At 41.3% G+C, this 27,465-nt stretch overlaps 1 protein-coding gene across 1 annotated transcript in view; it reads right to left on the reverse strand.

Moving 5' to 3' along the window:
- PTPRG (protein tyrosine phosphatase receptor type G) overlaps window positions 1-27,465 on the reverse strand; it is a 394,477-nt gene that overhangs the window by 176,630 nt on the left and 190,382 nt on the right. Inside the window, exons 3-4 of the mRNA XM_053953681.1 lie at window positions 8,592-8,771; window positions 3,052-3,200 (exon numbers count right to left, since the gene is read on the reverse strand). Coding sequence (XP_053809656.1) covers window positions 3,052-3,200; window positions 8,592-8,771 — 329 coding nt within the window. The remainder of the gene's footprint in view (window positions 1-3,051; window positions 3,201-8,591; window positions 8,772-27,465) is intronic.

A 27,465-nucleotide genomic window follows, 5' to 3' on the forward strand; every position in this document is an offset into this window, starting at 1 on the left:
AAAAAAATATGATCCAGATGGGCTTCAATGAAGGAAACCAATTAATGTAGACAGCCTTACTATCTGACACATTAGTTGTAATAATAAAAACCAAACAACATGGTCAAACAATAATGCTCTGTATTATATCTGACATTTCTAATTAGTTTCTGTATCCTCTTCAAGAAAAAAAAGACTACCAGCAAGCACTTTGTTTCCCAGAGGGAAAAAACTTCTAAACTTAATGTGCACAGCCCTCATTCTATGGATGAAGCTGATCTATCTGTGCTCCCTTGGGATGTGCTTTGGAACTAATGGGTTTTGCATAGTCCACATCTGGTTGCAAAATAAAGACTTAGAAAACATTTCCTCTCAGCTGCATTGCCATTGTAACTGTTGCAGAACTGGAATGCCAATACCTACACACTGCTGTAAGCTTTTCCTGCATCCATGGGCTCAGAATAATCAGAATGATTGAGGCTTTGCTTTCTGTAGGATAGAATTTTAGTTTATCCTTTCTACAGCCTCCCTAGAAATGCTACTTCTCAGATGAAGCGGAGTGTTTTTGGCACAGACGTCCCAGCATCAGGCAATTGGGGTTGCATCAGACAGTTGCAAGCTGCACCACAATTAGCATTACAAATTAAAAGCCCCACTGAGAATACATGTACAGTTACTGATTGAGAAGTCTAATCCCAACTATTTAGACTGGTTTTGCATCTATCAGCACTAAAGACTCAATTTTATCACCTTAGCCCTATTGGACCCTCCAAAATCCATCCATAGAAATCCTTTGCAGCACATGATTGAAAGTCAGAATTCTTGTGTAGGAGGTAGATAGCATCACAATAGGGAAAGGCTTGATTTGGAAACTGTTCTTTCTTTACAGAAAGAAAAAAAGTAAAGGAATGGCTGTGGGAATTCTGCTAATGTCATCATAACAAGGAAGGCCAGAGGCCAGAGGTCCATGTCATTGCAACAAACACAGATCACTTGGAAATTATTAGGATTAACACTAAACCTATCTGATCCAGCAATTTATTTTGCTCAGCATTCATAAACAAGCAAAAATAACATAAACATAAATTCCTAAAGGCAGTCAAGGCAGTCTCCCCTCAATTTTCTAGTTAATACTCTAAACAACTGAAATGAAGAATATTGAAACCATAGGAAAATTATTTCTTAGGAACTTGCTTATTTCCACAGTGTAAGAGCTTCCATTCATCAAGCCACCATCAAATAGCCTTGGAATCTTAAGAAAGGGTTTCTGAACTAGAAATACTATTTTTGACACAAACAAGAAGGCCCAGGCTTTTTCACCCCCTCCACTCCCCCAGATTTCAGAAGAGGAGTTGACTGTCTCTGTAGGTTTCCTGAGTGCATCTTCCTGAGGTTTACAAACATCAGTATTGCCAACTGAGACAGACAGGCCAGCATGACAGTGTTTGAGCCTTTGCTCCTTCTGCTCAGGGGTGGCCCCTTGTGAGAAATCACAGCTACATCAAGGAAATTATAATGGAAAAGCTCTTTAAAAAGAAGACAAAAATAAAATCTCTGCCTCTTACAAAATCTAACATACAGGTACACAACTGGGATACAAAAAACAGCTTCTAATTCTTGTGTGATGAGGCGGTTTGAACAGGCAGGTGAAAATTGGAGGTTTTGATAATGCACCAGAGTCTATTACAACCTCCCTTCAAGCTTTGGAAGCCTCTTCCCACCTCCTGATAAATATGACTTGGCTAAAAGCCACATGTGATGAATTATGGCAAACTAGGGGGTGAATCAAGTCCCAAGACCACCACTTCTGCTCACCCATGAATTTTCTGGGAAAGCAAGCGCAGCTCCCTGCAACCTGCTCAGGATCCACATGCCACACTTGGGAACTGCCTATCTGCTTACCCACAGGCAAAGGTAATCCCAGATAACCTCTTGTTTATCTCACCATGCAAAACCTTGACTATCGAATGAAAACTATCAACAAACTCTGTTGACACAGGAAACACTGCAGTGATGAAAGAGCGACCTTGGGCTGTTGCTCACAAACCAAGACCCAACTGCACCCAGCTCCCTGAGAGCCCCTGCACTCAGGGCCCTCCAAAGGCACATCCCCACAGTCACTGCACACAGGTGCCTCTGAGCCCATCTGAAGCCCTGTCCCAGTCTGAAGCCATGTCCCCCAGTCAGTGCACACAGGTGCCTGGCCCTGTCTCTGAGCCCAGCTGAAGCCATGTCCCACAGTCACTGCACACAGGTGCCTGGCCCTGTCTCTGAGCCCATCTGAAGCCATGTCCCACAGTCACTGCACACAGGTGCCTGGCCCTGTCTCTGAGCCCAGCTGAAGCCATGTCCCACAGTCACTGCACACAGGTGCCTGGCCCTGTCTCTGAGCCCATCTGAAGCCATGTCCCCCGGTCACTGCACACAGGTGCCTGGCCCTGTCTCTGAGCACGCCTGCGTCCCCAGAGCGCTGTGCCCGAGGCTGTCCCTCGCTCCTGGGATAGCTGGGCTGCTCGTGGCTGGGGCTGGCTCGGGTCCAGCCGGCTCCAGCACAGGCAGAGCAAACGCAGAGCTGTTTGCACAGATCTGTGGAGAGGTCCTGCTAGTGCCAGGCAGGGGACAGCAGCTGAACCCAGGTAGAGCTCAGGTCCTGTGTGTGGGCAAGGAGGCAATTCCGATGACAGCGGTCTCAGCACGATGGCTCCCAAACTGCTGCTATTTCTTTGTAAGCGTCATGGGAAAGGAAAAGTTTGGAGGACAACAAGGTCAACCAGCAGATATTTGTAAGCAGATCCTCCCACACGTGGAAAGCTTATGGGACAAATGAGAAAAGTGGCTGTTTGCAACTTAACCCACGGGACATGAGAACTGGCAAGGCCAGCAAAGCTGACACTGCAGAAGCACATGAGAGATTATGGATGGAGTGCTGTGAGGGCCGGAAGGGCCTGCAAAGTGATACATTCACTGAAAGAAACATTGCCCGGTTTCACAGTTGCCCTGGACTATTTTGTTTCCTCTGAGAACACAGATTTTGTTTCCTCTGAGAACACAAGCACGTGTCTTTCCACTCACCTCAACGGGGAACCTCTTGCCGTTGATGCTGTGTTCGGAGCCAGCCGATCCGTTGCTTTGACCCCAGTGAAACTCCACTTTCTCTGCCTTGAATCTGCCCGGTAACCCGGCACCACTGACAAAATAATCGTCCTTCAACAGGATAGCAACTGCACACACAGAACAACGAGAAAGAAACTCAGCATAGTTCTTCTGAAACAGAGTTTTTGCTCATTACATCAGAATACTTCTAATGCATGTAAAATGTTGGGTCATCATTTTCCTCTTTAAAGGGATTGTTAAAAATCAGGTCTGCAAGTAATGTTGGCTAATTCTGGAAGTGATTATGAAGTTACACAGACTACAGAAAATCCCAAAGTCCAAATATCTCAAGGACATTTTGCCCTCCTTATTGGACTTTGATTAAAATTTAAATGGAAACTACATCAAAACCTGTTTAATGTGGTTCCAGAGAGTAATGGCTGACCATGGTCCCTGACCTTATAAACCCCTCAAGGTCTGTAGATCACAAGTTAAGAAAAGAATGGGTCTCCTGTTTTTTTGGATTTCCTCTTTTTTGTTGGTGGGGATCCCTGTGCCCTTTCCCACCTCTAACTGCTGGACATGCTGGGTGCTTTCCTTATCCTCCCTGCTCCTCCTCTCTGTAAAATGGGGAGAGAAACAATAACATTTTTGAGACTCAGTCATGAGACATCCTCCACAAGAACTGGGTTTTATTACAGTAACTCTGATATTATTATTACGTGATTCAATGAGAGTCAGAAAGATCTTCTTTGTATTCTCTTTTCATTTCCAAAAGCCTTTGTATTTTATGTAACAATAAAAGCCGTAGGTCCAAACAGAGGGCAGAATCGTATGGTGGAACCTGGCACATGTTACAGAGGAGGCCTGTGGTCCAACCAATAACTGATTCCCGCTTCCAAAAAATTCCTTTCTGCTACTCCCACTACAATATCCTCTTCCTTTCCAGCATCTCCTGGTTTTAATACACACCATTCCTAAAAACTGCTCCCCACAAAATTATTTCTTCTCATCCCTCACAAAAACACAACTAAAATTTGAATTTTGTTTCTGTAAAAGTCATTGCAGACCAGTGCTTGCTGTGCCTAGAATCCTGTGATTTAAGTTGTGGGGTTGATTTTGGAGATTTTTTCCTTTTTTAATGGAAATAGCAAAACCCACAAGGATTTCTCCGTGTTCTTAAGCCAACTGTGTGTCATCACAACAGGAACATTAATATAAATCCAATTTTATTATGTAAGAAGGAGGATTTTATTCACTGCTGAAAAAACCAAAAGAAAGCTACTTATGAAATAAAAGTTATTTTTCTGTTGGTGACTCAGTGTTGCAGGCCAGGCTTTGTGCCCTCCCCTGACAGTGAGCTACAGCATCTCAGGTGCAATTTTTCCATTCAGCTCAACTTCAAATGGTTTGTGTCAAAACCATCTTGATGTTAAATTGCATGAGATGTTCAGGTGTTTCTAAACTGTGCCAGCAAAACTACGGGGCTGTTTTCTTCCTTGATTTCTGCTTATTTCTGTGCTCCCTTTGCATCCAAGTGCTTTGTGTAGGAGGCTGGGTGGTGCAGAAGTGGCTGTAGGATAGTGCCTGTGCCAGCCAGGGCACTGCTGGTAGTCACTGTCTGCTTACACCAAATCTGTGAAACATACATGACTGAAAGCACCGCTGCTCTCTACCTCCCTTAAAAAATTCTCAATGAGCTCAGCAGTATCGTAAATGGTGAAAAATCTCATTCAATTAGTTACAAATTCCATAGATGAAATTGTAGGAGATGAGGAATACAGCAAAGCAGACTCGCATGTGTCTGTTAAAAACCTCTGTGGAGATTTAGTTGCATCTAATAAATATTTGATAGTTCCCAAATAATTTATGGCTCTGTCAGGGGTCATTTTACTTGTTCTAGATTAATAATTAAAAAGGATAATTAGGAGGATGTACAATCTGGAATGTTCATCTAATTGTTCATTTTCACAGTATTTCTTACACTGCTGAGCTGTATGACACATGTTCCCATCACCTTCCCAGCTAAGCAGCATCCCCTTACTGCCAGGAACTTCCCTCCTTTTTCTGTGACCTCAGGTATTCAGGACTGAAAGAACCAAACATCACTTTACTGGGCTTTGGGAGCCACTGCTTTTATCCCAGGATTTCTGTAGAGTGCAAGGGATCAACGCCCAAGGCCCACTAATTTAAAATACTATATAATTGAGATTAAAAACCCAAAGAATGTGGTGTGCAGCCAACAGGATCACAATTGTGTGATGTCATTTTCAGGTTCAGGGCTGGTATTGGATGCCCATTATCCCTGTGAGAGCAGGAATAAACCTGGACTCAAAGCAGCTCTTCCCCTGCCCTAGCAGAGCAGCTCTGATGGTCAGGACCAGCCAGAATGATGCACATCACATAGGAAAGGTACTTAACAAAAACACATTTCTGGCAGAAATTTTAGTAAGTTTCTCTAAGCAGAATTCTCCTGATTTTAGAAGTTTTTGGTATGAACACAACTAATGCAAATACAACTATATATATATATATATATATATATGTATATATGTATATCCTCCAAGTGTTCTCTAGCTCTATTGTCAGCTACTCTAGTGAAGAAATTGAACCCACATTAGTGCCTTTGCCAATGTAATTGTGCACAAAAGCACTTCTATAAAATTCATTGATATTTTCTGAACGAAATGCTATTTTCTGTACATTGTCTGCTCTTTACCTGATAGAGAGGGGGACACAAACAAGAAAGAGCAGAACAAATCTAAACAGAATTACCTTTCAGAGCCTAAAAATAAGTCATTGTTCAATCATAAAAAAAAAAAAAAAACCAATTACTAGGTCCTACAGCCATAACAATAACCCAAGCAGCATATTTCCTGCCAGTTAATGAGCATTAAGGTTAAGGGCCTTTTGCTTTCCCAGGGACCCCTGTCTCTTTAAACCAGTCATTAATTGCTGAGAAATGCCCTCTACATCCATCACCATTTCTTAAACAGTTATTTAGTTTACTGTCTCTGTCAGTCTGCAATATGAAGGTCTTGTGTGGCCATCTGCTCCAAGGCTCTGCTGCCAAAATGCATCACGATTTATGGCACAGTCGGCCTCTATCTTCTACCCACAAGCCAAAACATCCTACTTGGTTTGCTGCTCTACCACTTACCACCTTCAAAATTAATGCCAGGCAAGCTTCTTCAAAAGGTCAGAAAACCAAGAAAAGGAATGGGACTTGATAAAACAAGGGAGGAGTTAGGAGCTCAGCAGAAGAAATCAGGGCTGACAGGAAGGCAAAAAGAGTCTTCACGTTACCAGTAAAAGGCCGTAAGTTACCAGGAAAAGTGACAGTTACTGTTGCTCTGAGAAGCAATAACTTGTCAGCAAAAATCCATACCCCAATGGGTGAGGAAATCAAATATAGCAGCAGTGCTAAAATCACCCAGCAGAGAAGACTGAAGCTTCAGCTTTCATTGCCAACTGCGCCAAGACCAGAAAATCTGCTGACACTTTTCAGTTCAACAGAACAAGGTTCTGGCTTGTACAGTGTGGCCAGCAGGACCTGGGCAGTGACTGTCCCCTTGTAGCTGGCACTGCGCTCACTTTTGGCCCCCTCACTACAAGAAGGACATTGAGGGGCTAGAGTGTGTAAAGAGTAGGCAACAGAGCTGGGGAAGGGTCTGGAGCACAAGTTTGATAAGGAACTGCTGAGGGAGCTGGGGGGGCTCAGCCTGGACAAAAGGAGGCTTAGAGGGGACCTTCTTGCTCTCTATAGCTCCCTGAAAGGAGGTTGCAGCCAGGTGGGGGTCAGTCTCTTCTCCCAGGTAACAAGTGACGGGCCAAGAAGAAATGGCCTCCAATGTTTCCAGGGGAGGTTTAGATTGAATAATAGAAAGGATTTCAAAAGGGTTGGCAAGCAGAGGAAGAGGCTGCCCAGGGAAGTGCTGGAGTCACCATCCCTGCAGGTATTTAAGAGATGTGTAGATGTGGCACTTAGGGGCAGTCGTGTCCTTGGCAGTGCTGGGTTAATGGTTGGAATCAATGTTCTTAAAGGTCTTCTCCAAGCTAAGTGATTCTATGATTCTAACATGGTTTCCTATTGTATGTGCAGCAATGTTACTGTTACATGTACAGGGTAGCATTAACATCCTTCTTAGAAGAATAGCACCATCACTTTTTCATGGTCTTTCTAATTACATTTATTGCTGATTACCAAAACAGCCTCTCTGACCATAAAGGGCAGGGTGCATAACATGAGTAGATTAATTAAACACCAAATTTCCATAGCATTCAACCTGGCCTGAACCTGATGCTGCTACCAAGGGCAACCAAGTCAGGATTTCAAAGCAAACAGGAGCACTTCTCAGTGAAGCCGGGAAAAAACCCCCAAGTAATCCAGCAAAACCCCCAGGTTTGCTTGGAGGTGGTTTATGTTAACTGGATTTGCTTTGCAGTGAAGGAAAACAGGCTACAGTCTGCCACTCCGTTTCATCTGAGGGGCAATAACTCCTGCTAAGATCCTGAACTGCTGGAGCTGGATCTGAGACGTTTGCTGGACTGCAGGCCATGGCTCAGATGTGAAGTGCCCTGGAGTTGATGGGTGTATCTGAGGTCACACTGTCTGCACAGCTGAGCCACCAGCTCCAGAGCAGGTACATGCCCTGGGTCCAGATAGCCCACCTGTGACAGGGGACACGGCACAGAGAGCACTGTAGAGATGCATGTCAGACGTTAATAAAGATAAAAATATACTTCCAATAAATAAAATTGAATTAATTAGTGGTTTAATCCAATTCCCTAAAAATACTTGACCTTGTCAAATGAAGAGAGTGGCCTTATAATTTCTGCTTTTTACGTTTTTAGAATTAAAGAGTAATCAAATGCATGCAGCTTTGCATATAAATCAACCTTGACCTTTCGTTGAACTGTTTTGGTAAAAATAAGCAGTACTCATGCCTGCTCTTTTTTCTCTAAAAGCCAGAAAAGACAGAGCAGAAAAGGATTCAGTTCAGTGAAGAACACTGTGCTATAATCACACCAGAAAAACATTAATAAGCCCCCACTACTCTGAGCAGTTATTGCTCTTTCTTCTCTAAAATCTTCCCATTTCTAAGACTTCCCCTCTCCTTCCCCCTGAGCCCTGCATCTCAGCATTCTTTTGGATTAGGTGTTACAGCCTCCCAAAGCTGATAATTCAAGGTTACACCTTGAAACTCTTACATTGCCTTTTATTCTGAGGAATAACTGACTACCAAGAGAATTAGTTTAGACTGAGAACAAAAAAAACAACAGCAACAAAAAAAGAGCATCCCTTAAAAAAAAACCCCTTAATATCAATCTGTAGAACTAGCTCTGCAGAGAATGCAGAGGCAGAGGTAGGTGGCTCCTACTGAAAAATTACATTAAAAAAAAAAAAAAAGGACAAAAAAAACAAACAACAGAACAATGAAAAAGGAGGAGGGTGGAACATGGCTTGAATTTTTAATTGACTGCAGTCAGGCTATGGAGACAAGCAGAAGAGAACATACCTGTTTTTCCTGTGTTTTTCATCCAAGTCTTGTTTGAAGATTCATTGTCAAAACCATCCAGCTGCAGCTCTTGATACTCATCTCCAACATGGGCCAGGTGGTCTATGATGTCTATGGGGGACTGGTGAGACCCCCCACACTTCTCGCTGGACATCACCCAGTGCTCGGGACCATAGGTACCTGTGAAAAAACACCAATGTCAACATCCCAGTGGCTCCACAGTGCTGGAGAACTCTTAAGTGTGAGGATGAAGCACTTAAGCTCCCCAGGTAACTCCACCACAGTTACAATTCCCACATTTGAAAGAGGTTAAGACTTTTTAACTTATGGGGAGACTGAAATCCTTTGGCTTTGTGCTGTGTTCCAACTTTGCCTCTGGCAGTAATGAACAATGGCCTTTTTTAAAAACAACTATTCTGTAAAACTTTCTGCAGTTCCCAAGCTCCTCCCGTGCATATGTTATCAATTACCATGTTGCTCCAGGAACTTCCCAAAAGCTCCAGCCTTAATATATTACTGTATAGTTTATCCTTTCATTATGGACAAATAATGCAACAGACACACATTAACTTGTGTTCTTGCAATACTATGCTTAGATAATATGATCTTTATTAATGATCTCATTTCTTTTGGAGGTTTTAAAGCCAGAAAATAATAAAAGGAAAAATGAAACTAAATGTATGTTAATACATTTGAAGAAAACAACAATGGGAAAAAAAAACTACTCTGGAAGAAGTAAATAGGACAATAACCTCTCAGGAATACACAGTAAATTTATTTTCTTCCTATTCTTACATGAGTTTTCTGGTTTTGATGAACAATTAAAATAATATGGAAAAATGAAAGGTCTGAGGCAGAGACCTTGTCATCTACACCACATACCAGCCTGAGAGGCACTAGAACACCAGGGACCCTCAGCACCATTCTTAGGAGGATCTAAAATGAATTTCAAATTTTTCTTTGGACCTGTCTCTCCAAACCTTAAGTTGTATTAACAGAGACTGAGAGCTTATCTTCCTATGAGTGCAAACAGTGGTTTAAGCTCCTGAAATAACAGCAAAGATTTCTTGTAAAGCACTTGTTGCTCACAGCTCTTGAAGTGCTTTACAGCAGGAATCAGCTACATTATTCTCATGTAAAGATAGGGAAGTTGATGGCTGAGAGGGGAAGCAACTTGCCCAAGCTCAACTACCAAAACCAAGTTACAACCCAGAGCTGAACTCTGCTCTCCTGGGAGTCCTGATGTCACACCTGTGTCACACCTCTGAACTACACAGTCAGCAGGTCTGTTCAGTAGGCAGCCAGCAGGAAATGATGCACCAATGTGCATTTATCACCCTTGCATCTGAGAAGCATATGTATATTCAATTAGTGCCATCCAAACCCAGCAGTTGGGAAGAGCACTTTCTTTGGCCTCTGGGTTTTAATCTGTCTAGCTGCAAAGTGCATTAGTGCTCTCTTCTCATGAGCTGATGCAGGACACTTAATCAATAGCAAGATTTTGCTATACTCACCACACACAAATGCTGTCTGGTACCCAAATGACAATAAGAACATTTTACTTTCAAGTACAATTAGGCAAAATTGCAATGTCATTTAAAAATCATTTACATCATCTGCCCAGGTTAAAAATCAGTTTTGTTTACCTCAGGGTTCAACTTATATTGTCAGCAAGAACTGCTTTCAGTTATTTCCCAATGTATCAGAACCAAGGAGAAGAGAATTATTAAAACCCCTCCATGGGAGAAACCAACTGTCTTCCACTCAAACACAGCTATTTTTCCCCAGTCAGGACGCTCTTAGTAATTGGTTTGTAGTGAGTTAATTGGAAATTCAGATTTACTTTACATATAACCTTGCATCTACCCCATGGAATTTGGGAATTTGCTTTAAATATCTAGCACTACACATAATCAAACCCGCCAGCTCTCGTTTTCTGGCTTTATTATAAACAAGGGGTGAGCTTTTCAAAAGCACTCTGCCCACAGAGGCTATCACAGTGGTTTCAGCTGTGCATTCAAAAGGAGCTGTGCACTCCAATTTTTCTTTTTTAAGTATTCTGGTGTCAATGAGGAATTTTTTCCCCTTTTTTTAAGTAGGCAGATTTATTTTAACAGAGACTGTAGGGCTTCTTCCATGCATCTTGTCATAATTATTTATTTATTTATTTATAGCCAGCTCTCAACCTATTTGCAGTGAAAACTGCCTTGTCAAAATGAATAAAATAAGCCATAAGGGTAAACAAACAAACCACCACGTTGAATTAAAACCTCAAGTGACTTAGGTACCTGAACTGACTCTTGCTGAAATGTAGTGTTCCACAGACTTTTGAAGGCTTTGTTTAATTTTAAAAAACAAGTCTTCTTTTTTTTTTCTTAAATTAATTTAACTTGCTTGAATTAATTTCATAGCAATAAATCTCTTTCCATAAACACAGCAGCTTCACTTGCTTGTAAATCTATAATCTAACAAAATAAAGCCTAGCAGTATCTGCTTTCTTCATGCGACAGGATAAGTTTCCATGCATAAAATGTATCCATACTCGTGCTGAATTACTAAAGAAAAAAAAATCTAATGCAATGAAACTCTCTCAGCAATTCCAAACCCCAACTTAGTGCTGGTGCTGTGACTCCAAGTCCTGATCACAAATTACAGACATAAGGCTACGCTCAGATTTAGAGGTTCAAGACCCACTAGTTAAAATCAGCCCAGGATTTTATAAATGGCTAGGCTTGCCATTAATTTCTTTCACAGGTTTTTGATATGTGAATGACTACATGCAATGTGACCTGCACCATTATGGCTGCAGCTTGAGACAGATATAGGGACCACAACCCCAACATCTCCATTTCCAGCAGCACAGAACTGGGGCTGCCCCAGCTTTAACAATGACCATAGAAAGGGGAAAGGCCAGGGAGGGGAGAGGAAAACTTTTGAGTTTGAAACAAAACTGAATAAATTATACCTCCTAGGGAAAAAAAAGTGTTCAACAACCTATAAAATGTAATCAAGAATAGTGCAGTGTGATTCACAAATTCCCAGGTGGCCATCAGAAGGATTCAGGCCCAACTGACTGTTTTTTTCCATGGACATTCAAGTGCACTTTCAATTAAAACTGATCTTCCACTACAGATTTCAAATTAATTCTTCTTCCAAGTGTCTCATGCTCCAGACATCCTTGCTTTGCAAAAAAAAGCCCTATATCATTAGAGGAGGAAATAGAACACTTTTTTCCAAGCTTGCAGATATTGATTACCTATTCCTTCCATCAAAGCACAATTGCCATTCTGCACTGTATAAATCTCTTCAGCGTTAGACACTTTATAAAGTAGTGAGAATTATATCATTAATCATTTGCAGTTACACCTGTCTTACTTTATTGAATTCTTTGTTTTTTAGAACTTTAAATAAATGCTTTTAAATAAAAACATGACACTAAATAAAGACTCTGTTTCACTTAAACCTAGTTAAAAAAAGAAATCCTGTAATTCTGTGTGTGACATTTACCCATCTGAAACACAGGAACTTATGGCTATTTGTATTTCATTTTTCCAACAGTAAGTATGGTGACTTAAATGAAATAAAATTTCAAATGAATTTGAGTTGGCCTTTTAAGGCTGATAAATAATTTGGTTTTCAGAAACCAAGAGCCCACACACTTCCACTGAGATGGTGGGACAACCTGCAGGCAAAGGTAAACATCAGGCAGCCCCATCCTCGAGCTGGAATATTTGATGCAGAGGCAGCACAGAAAGAATGATAACTGATAATGTTTGGCATCTGCAGGAACTGAAGTCAAGAGTGCTGCCTCCAGGAAACCAAGGGCTGGGTCCAACAGCTGGGGCAGGAGGGCTGGATCCACCCCAGATCCACTAGGGCAGGAGAGCAGGATCCACCCCAGATCCACTAGGGCAGGAGAGCAGGATCCACCCCAGATCCACTAAGGCAGGAGAGCAGGATCCACCCCAGATCCACTAGGGCAGGAGAGCAGGATCCACCCCAGATCTACTAAGGCAGCAGAGCTGGATCCACCCCAGATGCACTAGGGCAGGAGAGCTGGATCTACCCCAGATCCTCTAGGGCAGGGGAGCTGGATCCACCCCAGATCCACTAAGGCAGCAGAGCTGGATCCACCCCAGATCCACTAAGGCAGGAGAGCAGGATCCACCCCAGATCCACTAAGGTAGGAGAGCTGGATCCACCCCAGATCCACTAAGGCAGCAGAGCTGGATCCACCCCAGATCTACTAAGGCAGGAGAGCAGGATCCACCCCAGATCCACTAAGGCAGGAGAGCAGAATCCACCCCAGATCCACTAAGGTAGGAGAGCAGGATCCACCCCAGATCCACTAGGGCAGGAGAGCAGGATCCACCCCAGATCTACTAAGGCAGCAGAGCTGGATCCACCCCAGATCCACTAGGGCAGGAGAGCAGGATCCACCCCAGATCCACTAGCGCAGGGGAGCAGGATCTACCCCAGATCACCCAAATACCTGATAGCAAGAGCAAGGGGTGCTGCGGTGACAGCCAGGTCTCTGTGGATTTGACGTTTTCTCTGCTGAAATCAGGGACAAAAAGGCTCCCAAGGCTGGAAGGAGAGCTGGGGTCAGGGAGCTCAGCAGCACCTGGGGTCTCACACACATTTCAACCCACACTTCACGCCAGATTTATTTTAACAGATGATACAAAGATGTTGTCACCCATCCTTGTCTGAAATTACCTGACGCTTCCTAGAATCTTTTCTCATGCAAAATCATTCTGTCAATGACTGCAGTAACTTTAATAGTTTTTTAATACACTGTCTGCTCCTTAAATATAATCTAAGATTACTTTTTTCTTCTTTTTACTGTGCAAAGAAATGAGCAGTCTTCATTAATGAAAAACCATTAAAGTAATGTATTCGGCCAAAATCTAATTAAAGCTTGTGTAAAAACTTGCACTTTAAAAAAATCATCAAATATATTTGTTTTTCTCCTACAGGTTTTGTTTAAAACATCTGTTATTAAAAACATTGGCATTTCCTTGATTTTACATAACTTTTTGATTAACGGATCAGCTACTCTGATATAAACTGGTGTGTAACACATATACCTTTACAGAGATATAGTTTAACAGAAATTAGCAATTTTTGTGTAATATGATTTTCATCATTCATTTGTAAAGAGGTAAAAATATCAACATTTTTTTTTAAATTTCACTTGTTTTCTAAACATTTTTATAAAAATGTGTTTTTAAATCTCAGGCCTGACATGGGAAGAACTAGTTTAGGGGTTTTAATTTTGGAGGTTTTTTATTATTTGTTCTTCTTGGGTCGTTTTTTTTAACAGAACTACCTCAGACAAACCTTTGTCTGTACTCAATGCCTCTTTATTTTTCATTTTTGAATGAAAATTGTAATAATGACTGCAAAACAATCAGATCCCCTCATTTCTGCAATTAGCTTGGTAATTTCATGGAGACATCCTATCCCATCATCTTAATATGGGAGAAAATTCCATGTTTCTCTTAGAACAAATCCAACCAGTTATTAGAGACAAATGGAACGAATTAGTATTTCCTCTTCAAATGAAAACAGAGGTCCCAGCCTTTGCTTGCACAGCTCTGGAGGGGCAGCCTACAGACTTCAAGGACCACAGCAGGCAAGAACCTCTGTCAGGCTCTGGATAAATGGAGATGCTTCCCTTTTCAGGGACTGGCAGCTATGACCTGCCCAAGCATTCCAGCATTTAGCTGAGCAACACTACAGATCTGAATCTCTGCCCTACTTGAACTGCTCCATCACAAGCCAAATCTCAAGAAACACTGAAATGTCACCACCAGCAAACAGAATCAGTTCCTTTCTTCCACACAGAGAAAGAACAAGGAAGAGGTGCCCTTGCTCAGCTACAAAGTAATGAACTTCAATAGCAGGCTGGATTTTCAAATAGGAAAAAATTGTTTTAAACAAACAAGTATCAGTGAAATTCACTACAGAAGTGAAATGAAGCATTTTAAGATCCTTCAGAAATCTCAGTCCCGGGGACCAAAAACCTGAAGCTGTCACTTGAGGCCAGATCTCATCATCACTGTTTGCCATTTAAAAGGAGCTGTATAAGTAAGTCCAGGAAGATGCTTAAGACACGTAAATAGTGACAGGAGGCAAGACAGATCCAGACTGGCTAAAAAATCAGCCTCCCTTTACACTCTCCTCTCACCTGCAGTCCCCTCCTGGGAAGCAGAAGTAAAGTGAAATCTGTAGGATGAAACCTAAAGACTGTACTTAGATACAAGGCCAAAAAGAATGATTTGAATGACATATCTCTTGCTGATTGATTTAGCATGAGGCTGCAGAGGTAAAGGTACAAAAATCCCTGAAAGCCTTGATAAAAATCAGTAGCATCTTTCAGAGGTCTTTCCATTGCAGAGAAAGCAGCCACGTTGTTAAATCATTATGTTAGGGGGAAAAGTTGCTGAAATTATACTGTCTTGCTCTAAAGTGATGGCATACCAAAATCAAAGGGATGGAGAAGGAGAGCCTGTAGTTAAGAGTTCACAGTGCTGCTTTGAACAAAGATTTCCTGCCCTGGGGGAAAAGGGCTTTTCATTTTATTATTCTCTGTCATCACCCTGTTTAACATGAGACACTTGTGCTTGCAGAAAATTCCAATTACTGCTTGAAAAATGAGACCGAATACCAAGGGCAGGATCCTGAAGAGCTCGCTGAGACACAAACAGGTCCAAGCAATCTGCAAGCTCAGTACAGGGAAGGTGTGCAAGGCTTGGGAGAGGTGTAAACAACCAAGAAGAGTTTTCTGAGAAGTCAAAAAATCTGAAAGAGACTCCCCAAGAACTATCTCCCATAACGCATGTCTTAACCAGTACTTGTTGGAACAAACACAGATCACAGGAACAAAAAAGGGGTTGGATTTAGACAACCTTTGAGCACCCAGCAGCAGCAGCACAGAAACACTGATGCCACCACAGCTCCAGCTCCAGCACTGCCCAGCCATGGGGCTGTGGAAGGAAAGCTGATCTTCAAAACTGATCGTGTCAGTGATACTGTCACACTGCCAGAATGTGGCAATCACAAAGAAAGGCTTTAAATCATGTTCCTAAATATAAACTATCCTATAATGTCTGCAGCTTTTAAACTGAAAGACAGAGTGCCATGCATGTTCTCCTTAAATTTTCATATCCACAGATGCTACAGTTATTGCTGGATATTTAATTAAACTTCCTAACCTTCAATTACCTTTGGAGAAGTTTTTAATGTGTTTTCAACCTTTGTATTCCTTAGTGAACTATTCTCTATTACACAGTCACAAATGTAGTGATTTTTTTATTATATATCTTCCCCCCACCATATACAGACTTCCTGCATCCCAATTTTATTCCTCAAAAAAGTATGAAGCTGCCATGAATCTCGTATGAAGCTCCCACTGTACCTATCAACCTGCCAGAGGCAAAATGTATGATAAATATTCAACATTAGGAAACACCAGGACCTTAGGACAAACGTTGCAGGAAGCTCACAAAAAAGTGGAGTACGTGTAATTACTAAAACAAGCTTTTTCCATAAACATTTCAACTTTTAGCATTTGTGAGCTGAATAATTTACCACCACACAAAAGTGAAAATGGTACTAATTTTAACTGTGCTGGCAAAATAGTTTGGGGCTTTTTCAGGGGTGTCTCACATAATAAACTCTAGATAGACTTGCCTAATGACCTGTTGAATTTAACAACTAATATTTCAAAATTATTTATGCTGAGCACAGAGCACAACAATATCAATGAAATTATTATGCAGAACTCACAGAGTGGGAGGATAAATTGTGGTATTGAAAGTGCCTGCTGGTGGCAAGTGACTGAGACAATGTATATCTACATCCTCTGTTTTTTATCATTTTCTACATTTTTAATAAATGTATCTGACATCTCACACCATTCATTTCATAACCGTCAGAGGCCTTTTAAAACTGCTCACCCTGAGCTGCATATAATAAATGAGGTGATAACTTACAATATAAGGAAAAAACAGGAGATTAATTTATATGAAGGCATCGTAAATTACCTTTCTTCTATTCCTATACTAGTTCAGTAAAGCTTATGAAGACTAGGGACAGACATAAAAATAGATTTTTTTTCCTAAATATAATTTTAAAAAGTATAAATCCTAATGGAAATTACAGAATGAAGATGTATTACAAATCAATGCAGTAGTTGAGTGAGAGCACTTTGTGCTGTTGGAAGGAAGACACAGATTTCAGTAATGGGTGCATTGGACAGGTCACATGCAGGCCAAGTTTCTCTGGAGATGGGTCTCTCTTTTCAACTATCCTTTTTTCATTTACAGGGTAATATTTGTATGATGATGGACCTTGACAGAAGGGATATTTATATTGCTGTAGGGCCCCAATGCAGCAGAAGGAAGAGTGGTTCCATTCTTCCAAACCTCACTAGCAAACAGCTGCCACCTCAAAAAGCTTAAACTGAACAATGTAAGACAAACACAATATAAAACATCTCAAACTTGAACAGATGCATCCCCCTGGGCTAACCTCCCCTTCTCTGTAACACCTTGCTTCATGCTTTCTGCTCCAAGGCCATCTTCCAGAGCTGGCACTAACATACCAAAAAGGTGATCAACCTTCTCATAAGAAAGAAAAAAACTGTCATTTCTTCCAGAGAGCAAAGATAAAAGAAGAAATTAGTCTGGTGTTTCATAGAAATAAACATATGAAAAAGCACAAGCTCATATAATGTTGATGTAAACCATAGTTCCATCTGTGATACTCCAAGGAGAAAGCACAGCATGAACAAAGCTCTGAGAAAATAAATCTGAGCAAACAAGAGGAAGAAAATGGGCAAGAAACTTTCCCACCCAAGAGTTGTTGGATGCAGATGGAGGCTTTGGGAGCTTCAGCGAGACTTTGTAGAAAGAAAAGGATGCAAGAGGACCTGAATTTGGCTCAGTGCTAAGTACAGTCACCATTGCCAACACCCAGAGCAGGCAAAAGCCAGTAAGACAAGCAGCCAGCTTGCCACTCTGTACCTGTGATCTTACCACTGCACGGCAGGTGAAAGTCCCCACAGGATCTGGAGTTGAAATTGGGGAGCTGTCTGGGAGCATTTGCTGAGCTGAAACTGTGGGAGACACACCTCAGGCTGCAGGGGTAGTGAGGCAAGAAGAAAATGTGCAAGAACAGACATGATGGGCTCAGAACCCTTTTGTGGTTTTTGAACCAGAAATCATGGGTTGTTTGAGGGCTTGACTGAGACCCTGCTGAAGCATCAATGCTCCCATGCTGCTGAACTTGCCCAGGGCTCAGACACGAACACTGAACGATAGTGACAGTAATACACCATGACATTTACGTCAGGAAATCTGAATTTCCCTTCTTGCGTCTCTGTCTCCTTCCTACCACCAGGAGCTACAAGCTCCATTTCACTCCCTTCCTTTAGAAAGGGAGAACTTTACCCGTCTCATCAGAGCAGCTGCAAGGATTGCTCAGAACTTCAAGAGAGCTATGGAGATAAAAAGCTGTGCAAGACTCAATTGTCCCACTACAGATCTTGGTGCCAGGGTACCTGCAAACACATTTAGAAAAAAAACCAGTTCCAGTTATTTCTCAAAGCACCACAGACTTGAGTTCTATTACTTCTCACATGTACCCTTAATAGGTTTGATCTCACCAAAGAAACTGCTAACGTAAATGATGCATCACTGTAACTTAATTACCTTCAATTTGGGTGGGTACAGGAACAGAAAGTACCTTTTCTTGATTCCCATCTGTTCCTCGTAACTAACCAAAGAAGCCCTCCCCAGAGCTCTGTCTCTGAAAGCCAGCATGAAAAAAAAAAAAAGAAAAGAAGGAGGAAAGACAGGAAAAAACTGTATATTTTTTATTGAATTTTTGCAGGATGCAAGTTAATAAAACACCCACAGAGAGCACAGAGCAATATAGAAAGGGAATAAAGGGAGGGAGGGCTGATATCAATAAAGCCTATCCAGAGGCACTGCTGAAAGTACTCATCATTTCAAAAGAAACCTACTACAAAAATGATTTTCACTTGTTGCTTTGGCTCAGGTTTACAAAATACAGAAGTGTCCTAAGGAGAGGGTGGATTTAAAAAATAAAGCCAGGAAGATAAAATTTGTTGAAACATGTCACCATCAGCTTTTCAAACCCTTTGTTGATCCTAACCTGACCAGAGACAGCCACCAGATTAGGACCTCATTGTTTTAATCACATCACAGAAAACACTACAGTCCCCATAGTCACTCATCAAATCTTGACAAATACTGGCTTTGCCATCATATTGCCCTTTTAGGTGAAAATCAACTTTTGCCCAACTAAGTTCTTAATGGCATCTCTGTTCCAACAGCCTTCTCAATCCAGCTGTCCCTTTCACTAATATGCACCAGTAAAATAGCTCCCAGGAGAGTTGCTGGGAGATTGCTAGCTTTTACTTAATGACACATAGTGAACCCTGCCCTCAACTTCTATTAACATTCAGTCTATGTTTCTACCATTAATTTAAGAGGAATGAACAGGAAGACAATAAGCAGCCCTAGTGTCCAGCCTGAGGTACTCCATCAAGAAGGCACTGCTTCTGTGGCTGACAGAGAACATTTACAACTCGTTCTCTCATTTTTGTTCTATATCTGTCATTTCCAGTATGTTACACTACATGGCTTAAACTGTTCCAAAAAAGCTTTAGTTTTCCATTAGGAAAATCCAGAGTTAGAAAAAAACTAATAAACAAACCCACAAAAAAAAAAAAAAAAAAAAAAATCCCAAAAACCAAACAAAGCCAAAAACCCCAACAAATCAAAGTCATTAAAGGCACTTGATGTGGATCTTATTTGCTTGTATCCCTTCTCTCCAGATGAGTTTTAGGTAGTAACCCGTTAGTGCTGGAGGAGGACACTGGCAGCAGCCCCTCTCTTGCCCCAGACCCCTTCCCTTCTGCCAGCACTACCCTTTGGCAGGGAAATGCACACAAACACCTGAGCAGCTGCTCTGGGGGAAAACCAGCTGCTGCAGAGAGCTGGCAGCGAGGAACTGCTGTGATGGATGGAGTCAGGGTGAGCACTGCAGGACATTCACTCCCACGGTACCTGTGGTGCACATTCAAACACCAAGTTAAATAAAAAACTAAAAGATGCCCTAGCTGGGATAAAAGTTCTTTCCTCCAGCACCACATGAACCGTTCATTTAGGGACGGTCACCTCAGAGTGCAGCTTGTAGGCTTTGGGATGCAGCTGTTCCCAGGAAGAATTTTCCTGAGGGCAATGTAAGGGCACCACCTGTGTCTCCACCTCACTGCCTGCAGCTCCCACATCCTCCCATGGGAGCACCTTCACTTGCTGCCACCAAGGATGCTTGGAAGCAAGGCAGGTGTTCCCACAGCCCTCCCTGTCCGGTGTGGGGAAGGCAGCAGCCAGCTCTGAACACGGCTCCCTGTGCTCTGCAGTCACAGCAGCGTTTGGGCAGCCCGTGGTGACACATACCATGAAATGGAATCTGGAGTGTACCACTTCACTGTGAAATCTGTAAGATATCAGATTTATATGGTGTCTGCAGAGCACATTAGAAGATCATCAGCATCATCATGTCTTTGTGAGACAGCCATAATTATTCAGGCTGTTACTTTATCTCACTGATGCTTTTGGAAAAACTATTCAATATTAGCAAAGTCTCACTAAAAACAATGTTTTGGTTGAGGGACTAATCTTCCTATCGGTACACAGCCATACCTGGGCTTATCTACATTACCAATTCCCTGCTGATTGAGTGGATTCATTAACAACACAATCTCTGGTGACTGAAATGAAGTCTCATTCTTCCTATCACCGGTGCCTTGCTGTTTGCTTTTCCTTCACAGTATGCACACAAGTAATTAACTTACTATGCTCTGCTAGCTCCTGACACATTACTTGGCATAGAAAAATTCACGAGCAGGTAGTAAAGCATGCAAAATATTTTCAGTCAAATGAACTTCATAACAAAGCTCTACTAAGGAAAAATGCAGCTCTTTCTGACAAAATGCTAACAGACAGCACATTGCCCACCCCAGCAAGAGCTTCTTGAGAGGTAACAAAAAATGTATCATTTTTACCATTTTTGGTCAACATATAGGAAATTTCTTTAGGGGGGAAACCTGGTAAGCAGTAGATGCTCAGTGAAAGGACGAGCTTGGAGATCAACCTGATTGTCTCTTGTGGACAGACAGAGGATCCACGTAGCATAAAAGAAAATGGGGGAAAAAAAACAAACAATGCAAATAGGAGATTCAATTCAATGCAGCATAGCAGAGATTACAAGCCTCTGAAAGTATGGGAAACAGTGCATTTCGATTTTTACAGCAAAATAAAAAAAGGTAAATTCCTATTTAAAGCATGAGTGCTTTTAAGTCTAGAGAAATGGCACTGAAAACTCCCTAAATAAAAAAAATTAAATTTATTGTATGCCCCACCTAATGAGTCCACCGAGGAACATGACTTGAAATATTTAAGTCATTTCAGCAATGTCAAGAAGGAAAACTGGAGTAAAGTTACTGCTGTATTTAAGGTTAAGGTACAAAGAGATGGTGACTTTGGACAGAAGCAGTGTGGGGATGATGGGTTAACCCCAGTGCAGACTGGTGTCACTGATGTGACAAGATTGGCACTGAGCTTGATAACACCAGGACTTTCCCTTGAGAATATAAAGATACTGCAGCCTTGTGGGGCTCTCCTCTGATTTGAACATGCCCTAAACAACGATTTTAATCACCAAAATATTTTCCTAGTGCCAGAGGCTGGGAAGCATGAGATCCTCACACCACACAGCTGCAGTCCAGCCAGTGCTGTACAAAACAACATCACTTGCTCGACACTCTCCTGGTCCTTCCTTTAAGCCAACAGTAGACGAAACTCCAAAATATATGCAAAAATACTTGACAAAAACCCAGAAACTTGGTTGTGTAAAGACCCATTCACAGTACTTTTCATTCCAACTTTGACCTTTCAGAAATTCGATGACTGTATTGACCTAAAACACTGGAAATTGTGATCATGAAGTTTCCTTAGGAAACATAAGGGAAAAAATCCTTAAAAGTCCTTCTGAAGTCCTGGAAAATGAAACTGTTATTTTTCTCAGTTTTTTCTAGAAGACATTTGTTTCTTTCCTCTTCACGTGCCACAAGGCACGTACCTTTGCCAATCTCAGACTGTTGTCTCGACTCATTCGGTCGCAAAAGTTACTTCCTCATGTTCCATCACAGCAATTTTTGTTTGGGACAAAAGAAATATATCTGCGGAGGACAGAATTCACTGTGATTTGTGTATATCATTTCCCTCTATTCTTGCACTGCTTTCAACTCAGCTCATTTAAATATAGCTCCTGTCATACCCATCATTTTCAGTTCACCTGTTATGCAAAACCACACACTCCAACAGAGCAGCCTTCGCTGCACAGTTTGTACAGATTCTCCACTCCAGGCCTGAAATCCTTATTCATTTATGAACTAGATGTTCCTTGAACAGTATTTCCAGTTGCTTAACTGGCATGTTAATGCACAGAATAGAAACCAGATTTTGTTTTTTTGGATTTTCATCAAAAATAATCTCACTTAACCTCTGGCATCCTTGACAGTTACCCAGGTCTGTAAACAGTTCACTTAACCAAGGAAATCCTTATTATATTTCCAAAATACTGTTGAAGCTTGCCCTGTTCCAGGGAAAGGAATCTCAGGTTTTGTTTGATTTTCCAATCTTACAGTATCAGTGAAAACCAACAGGTTTTCATGCCAGAATAAACAGTTGGATAACACATACTGACATGACAAGCATGAGTCACTACACTTCATAAAGCCACCTCTCAGAGCCTTAAAAACAGTTTTCACCTTGTTCAGAAAGGTATTGAGTACTGAAGAACTCAAATCTTGAGTAGTCATGGTGTGAGGCTTTTTGGTTTTGTTTTCTAAAGGTTGTTGCCATGTTTAATTGCTCTCCAAGTTTCAATCTGCAGCTTACTTATTACACCAGGTGTCCAGCCCAGTCCTTGTTTGCCTTCCAGGTTATCTTCAGGACACAGCATTTTCCCTTGATGGAGACGCAGACTTCTCAACCCAGATGCCTGCAGAGGCTCTTCATGAGTAAAGGCAGTTGTGCAGGACAACTTTTCTCCAGAGGGAAGGTCACCCACTGCCCAGAACTATTGCTCAGAGAAGTCAGCCAGGCTGGGGATTCAGTGAGAACACTGAACAGACCCAAACAGAGCCCTCCACTGCCTTAATTAGAGGATATTTCTTGGATCAGAAATGTGTAAAGGAATCCTGTCTCTCCTAAATCACAGATATCCTCTAAAACCCTAGACTCCTTCTTTCAGCTCTGATGGAATTTGTCAATGGACTTTCAGCATCCAAAAAGCAATGGAGTGGGGGGAAAACAGAACAGATCCAGCCTAAATGCCACACACAATTATTCAAAAAAGTTTTTTTCTTCCTTCAGGTTGACCCTTATTAATTTCATCTAAAAAAATCCAGATGCTGACTGGTTCACTGGGGGGGACATGATCAATTCCTACTATGCTGAGCAATGCACTGTTTCACTTGTTTGTATTCCTGTGGTATCTATGACCTTACACTGAATCCAGGAGGAGCCTTTTCAGGAGCAGACAGACTTTCTGGTTTTATTCTGCTCAAAGTAAAACACAAAATAGATTTCAATCCATGACTGGAATTTCTTTCCAGTACAAATGTATAGGAAGAAGTTAGGAGTATTAAAAGTATTTTAAGGCAATCACAGCAGCAGTATTTGGGAACAAGAAGCAAAAATATATAATTAAACACCACCTTCCTGATTATAGAGCATGTCGTAAGCAATTTAATAACTTTATTATGGCCATAGCTGGTAGACTCAAGAGACTGAAGTCTTCATCTCATGAGAATGAATTATGTCCAGCATTAAAAAAAAAAAAAAAGAAAAAAAAAAAGTCCAGGACCCAGAAGGTAAATGAGAAAAATGAGAACCTTACAATTACTATCTCTTATCAATCTCCCCTGATTTGTTTTGTTTGGTCTCACTACCTGTGAGCTACTGATCCTGGCAGTACTCCAGAGTATCTGGCTTTATTGACAAATACAAAAAAGAATCTAATCCAGGGGAAATAACAAAAGAAACCAGGAGAAACACCAGGAGCTGGGCTAATACACATGGATCCACTCAGGTGTCCAAGGGCCAAACAACTTTCAGTGCTTGGCTTGGAGCCACTTCCACTGTCTTTATAAGTAAATGAAAATCCATGGATTGCTATTTATCTCAGACTGGGGGTGACACCAACACTCTAGATGACACCTATAAACTTCATACTATCTAACAATAAAAAAGGTGGTGGGGTTTTCTTTCTGGTAAAATAGGGTTTATTTTTATCTTTTCTGGGCCTTTTTCAATGACTGTCTCTCCCTCAGTTGTGATGCCCTGTACAAGCCCCTGCTCTCAGAAACACAATCTGGTGCACACCTTTGGGAGATTATTTTCTAAGGAACAGAAGCTCATGCAAATAGTTAAACTTTGTGAGAGTGGTTGCACCAATGCTTTTGTGTCTCTTTTAGATCACCAGTGACTGATACTAGCTGCCTTTTACTTCTGGTCTCACTGGCCTTTTCGGGTTCTCACAGCAGCAAAAAAGCAAGCAGGGTTTATTCTGAAGTAAATTCTGGATGTAACCACTTATAACTCCACTAACACAGAGAAGCTACTAAATCAGTAGTAAAAGTTTATTCATTTAAGAGTTATTGAGACATATCTTATTGATCATTACTCACACTCAGCCTCCAGAGTTTACCTCACAGCTGCAGTTTATGCCTCGATTAAGTGGTTCAGAGAAGCCTTGCATTTTATAGCAAGCATATCATGTAGCATAATGCTCCTGGTATGATGACTTGCAAACTAAGCAGTGGATTTATTGCCCTAGCGTAGACTTCAGTTTTACTTACCCCAGGCAGCCAGCCCAAACACTCCTGAGTGAAGCTCAGAGCTTGGAAGGGAGATGCACAGAGCTAACCCAGCCAACAGTGGTCTCGCACCCAGCTTTAGCTCACTTGTGTAGCCACACAATATCAGCTAACTAGACATTAGTTTCCATTTTGAGCATTCACATGTTTTTCTGAACATTTCTTTTTATAGGCTCTGATTCAGCAAAGTACTTAAGCACATGCTTTACATTAAATAGCTGAATAATCCAATGTCTTTTCAGCAAATGTTTAACTTTAATTGTGTGAATAGTTCCAGTTCAAGGGCTACTCATATCTTGGACAGTGAGCACTCACTTGTGTGCTCTATCCATTGCACAGATATAATATCATTGATGGGCTTCACATTATGTATTTACTAAAGTGCTTTGCTAAATAAGGTCCTAAAGCAAACATGCCACAGCCAGAGTTTATTTAATAATGCTTCTACAAATTCAGTTCTAAACTGTTAAGAATTTTTAATAGGAAAACTAAGTAACCATAGGACTTACTTCAATTTCTCTCATATCTCTACCTTGATTTAGCCCTGACTATGATTGTAGCAACATGGTTTAACAAAGCATTAGGATTAATTTTTCTCAACCCATATGAGAAGATGTGTTTGCTTCTAAAATAAAAACAAACAAAAAAAGAAACACACCAACTGAAAATAGAAATATGGTGTGTTAAAACTACCCCTGCAGGGGCTTTTCCTCTCAGCCCATATGTCACACAGAGCCATGGTCCTGCACAGGGGCTGCAACAACACATTGGGGAGAAAAAGGGATCATCTTGGATAGAGAACTCTCTGTTTACAGCATTCCCAATCCTACTATGCATTTCATCTCTGGGAGATGATATTTAATTACAGAAATATGACCAAAGTGTTCTGGGGGGTCTTTTTATGTGATGTTTTTCTCCCCCAATCAGCAATACCTGAAACAGACATTCAAGCTCCTCTCCCATAAGCACTGCTGCCTTTTGACATGGAAGCTGATGAATTTGCCTCTCATTAGAAGACTCCAGCAGCTGTGGCTTAAAGAACAACACCAAATGCTGTGAGAACAACAATAAAACTCCCAGACCTGGCAGTGCTGCCTCACCCCTATGGGCCATTCTTATTCCAAGCTTCTCCCCACCAAACCACACAGTGCAGGGCTTCTTTCTACTTCGGTAGCTACTGCTTAGATGTTTCAAAATATGGTAGTTTAAATTACTGAAAAAAGGAATGCCAAAAACCCCCAACCCACCAACAGCACTTCTCAAAATTTGTTAGATTAAAAGGCAAAGAATGAAATTCACACTTTACAGACTTCTGCCCTTAATGCCAAGCAAGGGAGATATCCTGCTCTAAGTCATTATTTCAGATGGAAGTCCTAGCTCTAGCTCTGCATGTAAAGCAGTTGTATGTTCTAAGGTGGCCAGAGAAGACAAATCAGAGCGGGTAAAAAAATCTAAATAGAACCAGATGCACCTGAGAACAGAAAGAAACTAAAATTGTCTTAAAAGATAAAAGGATTAAGCTCTTCTGACCAGTAGCTGTAAAATGTGTAATGAATTTAGACCCTTCTTTTCCAAAGGAAGAAAGCTATTTGATGAGATAAGTATTATTAAGATAGAGCGTAATAACTACAGTGTAGAAAACTGGTCATTAGTTGGGGCTTAATTGCTCTTACAGTTGGTGAAGAAGCAGTAATTACAACACCTAAAAAAGATCTATATTTCAAGATTACTTGCTTTTATGCACAGAACAAGAACACTACCTTGATATTAAACAAAAATTTAGCCAGAACATATCCAGTGTCACCCCACTGGAACTGAACACTGACAACTGTACAACTCTCTGTGAAAGTAAAAAGGAACTTTATTATAGTGAGGAATGCAGTTGTACGTTATTCTGAAACGGGAGTTCAATATTATAGTTAGTTATTCACTGTGGTCTCACTGTTTGCCTGTTTTGTTTATAAATATTTACCATGTACTATCTTCATAAAATAATTGCTATTCAATGTGCACAGTAAAGAAAAGATATTAGATATCTGGCTGTGTTTTTCCATTCTAATCTGTATGACAATGTATTAATTCAGTTTTTAACACACAAGTCCTTACAGCTGAACGTCCTGAGCTTTCTTTGCCAGGTTAATACATACAAACATTTACAGAGAAGCTGCATTTACATGTAGAAAATGCATTTACATCTCTGCTCCTGTGGCTGCCCATCCAACACAGACCCCACAGGGATTCCCAGTGCCTGTAGGCATTCCAGGACATTTTGGTGACATTAGAGATGACTACCAGAGACTGCAACATTTTTAAAACTCATAAGCAATTAGCAATCTTCACAGGGATATTTAAAGAGTCTCTTAAAAGGTAGCTTCTTAACTGATACACAAATAAAATCTGAATGAAAGCGCTGAGTTAGGAAAGGCTTCACCCCAAAATGCTGCCATGGGAAGCTCTGCCAAAGTTCAGGATGAAGGGGTCCGTGTTCCCATGCTAACAGGGCTTTTTTGCCAGATTCACATGGCACAACACATCTTCAAGTGGTAAACAGCCTCATGCTTTGGAGTCTGCTAGGCACAAGTCAGGCCCAGGTCAGTGCTCCCTTGCAGACTTCCAAGGACGTGGGTAATCACTGCAGCCTCATCTCAGAGCCAAGAGCTTCCTTGACCAATGTCACAAGGACATAAAGCTTTAAAGTGCCCCAACCACTCCTGTCCCAAACAGCACCCAGGTTCACTAATGCTAAAATAGATAAAAGGAAAATTTCTTTAGATTTATCATCAGCATCTGTCTGGGATCTGCAGCACCCATATGAAGTACAACTAATTTGGTGATATCACCTCATTCTCTCATAAATCATGGCTGTAAAACAAATAATGTCAGGACAGCCAA

This window comes from Vidua chalybeata, chromosome 12, assembly GCF_026979565.1.
Source record: "Vidua chalybeata isolate OUT-0048 chromosome 12, bVidCha1 merged haplotype, whole genome shotgun sequence".
Classification (NCBI taxonomy): Eukaryota; Metazoa; Chordata; class Aves; order Passeriformes; family Viduidae; genus Vidua; species Vidua chalybeata.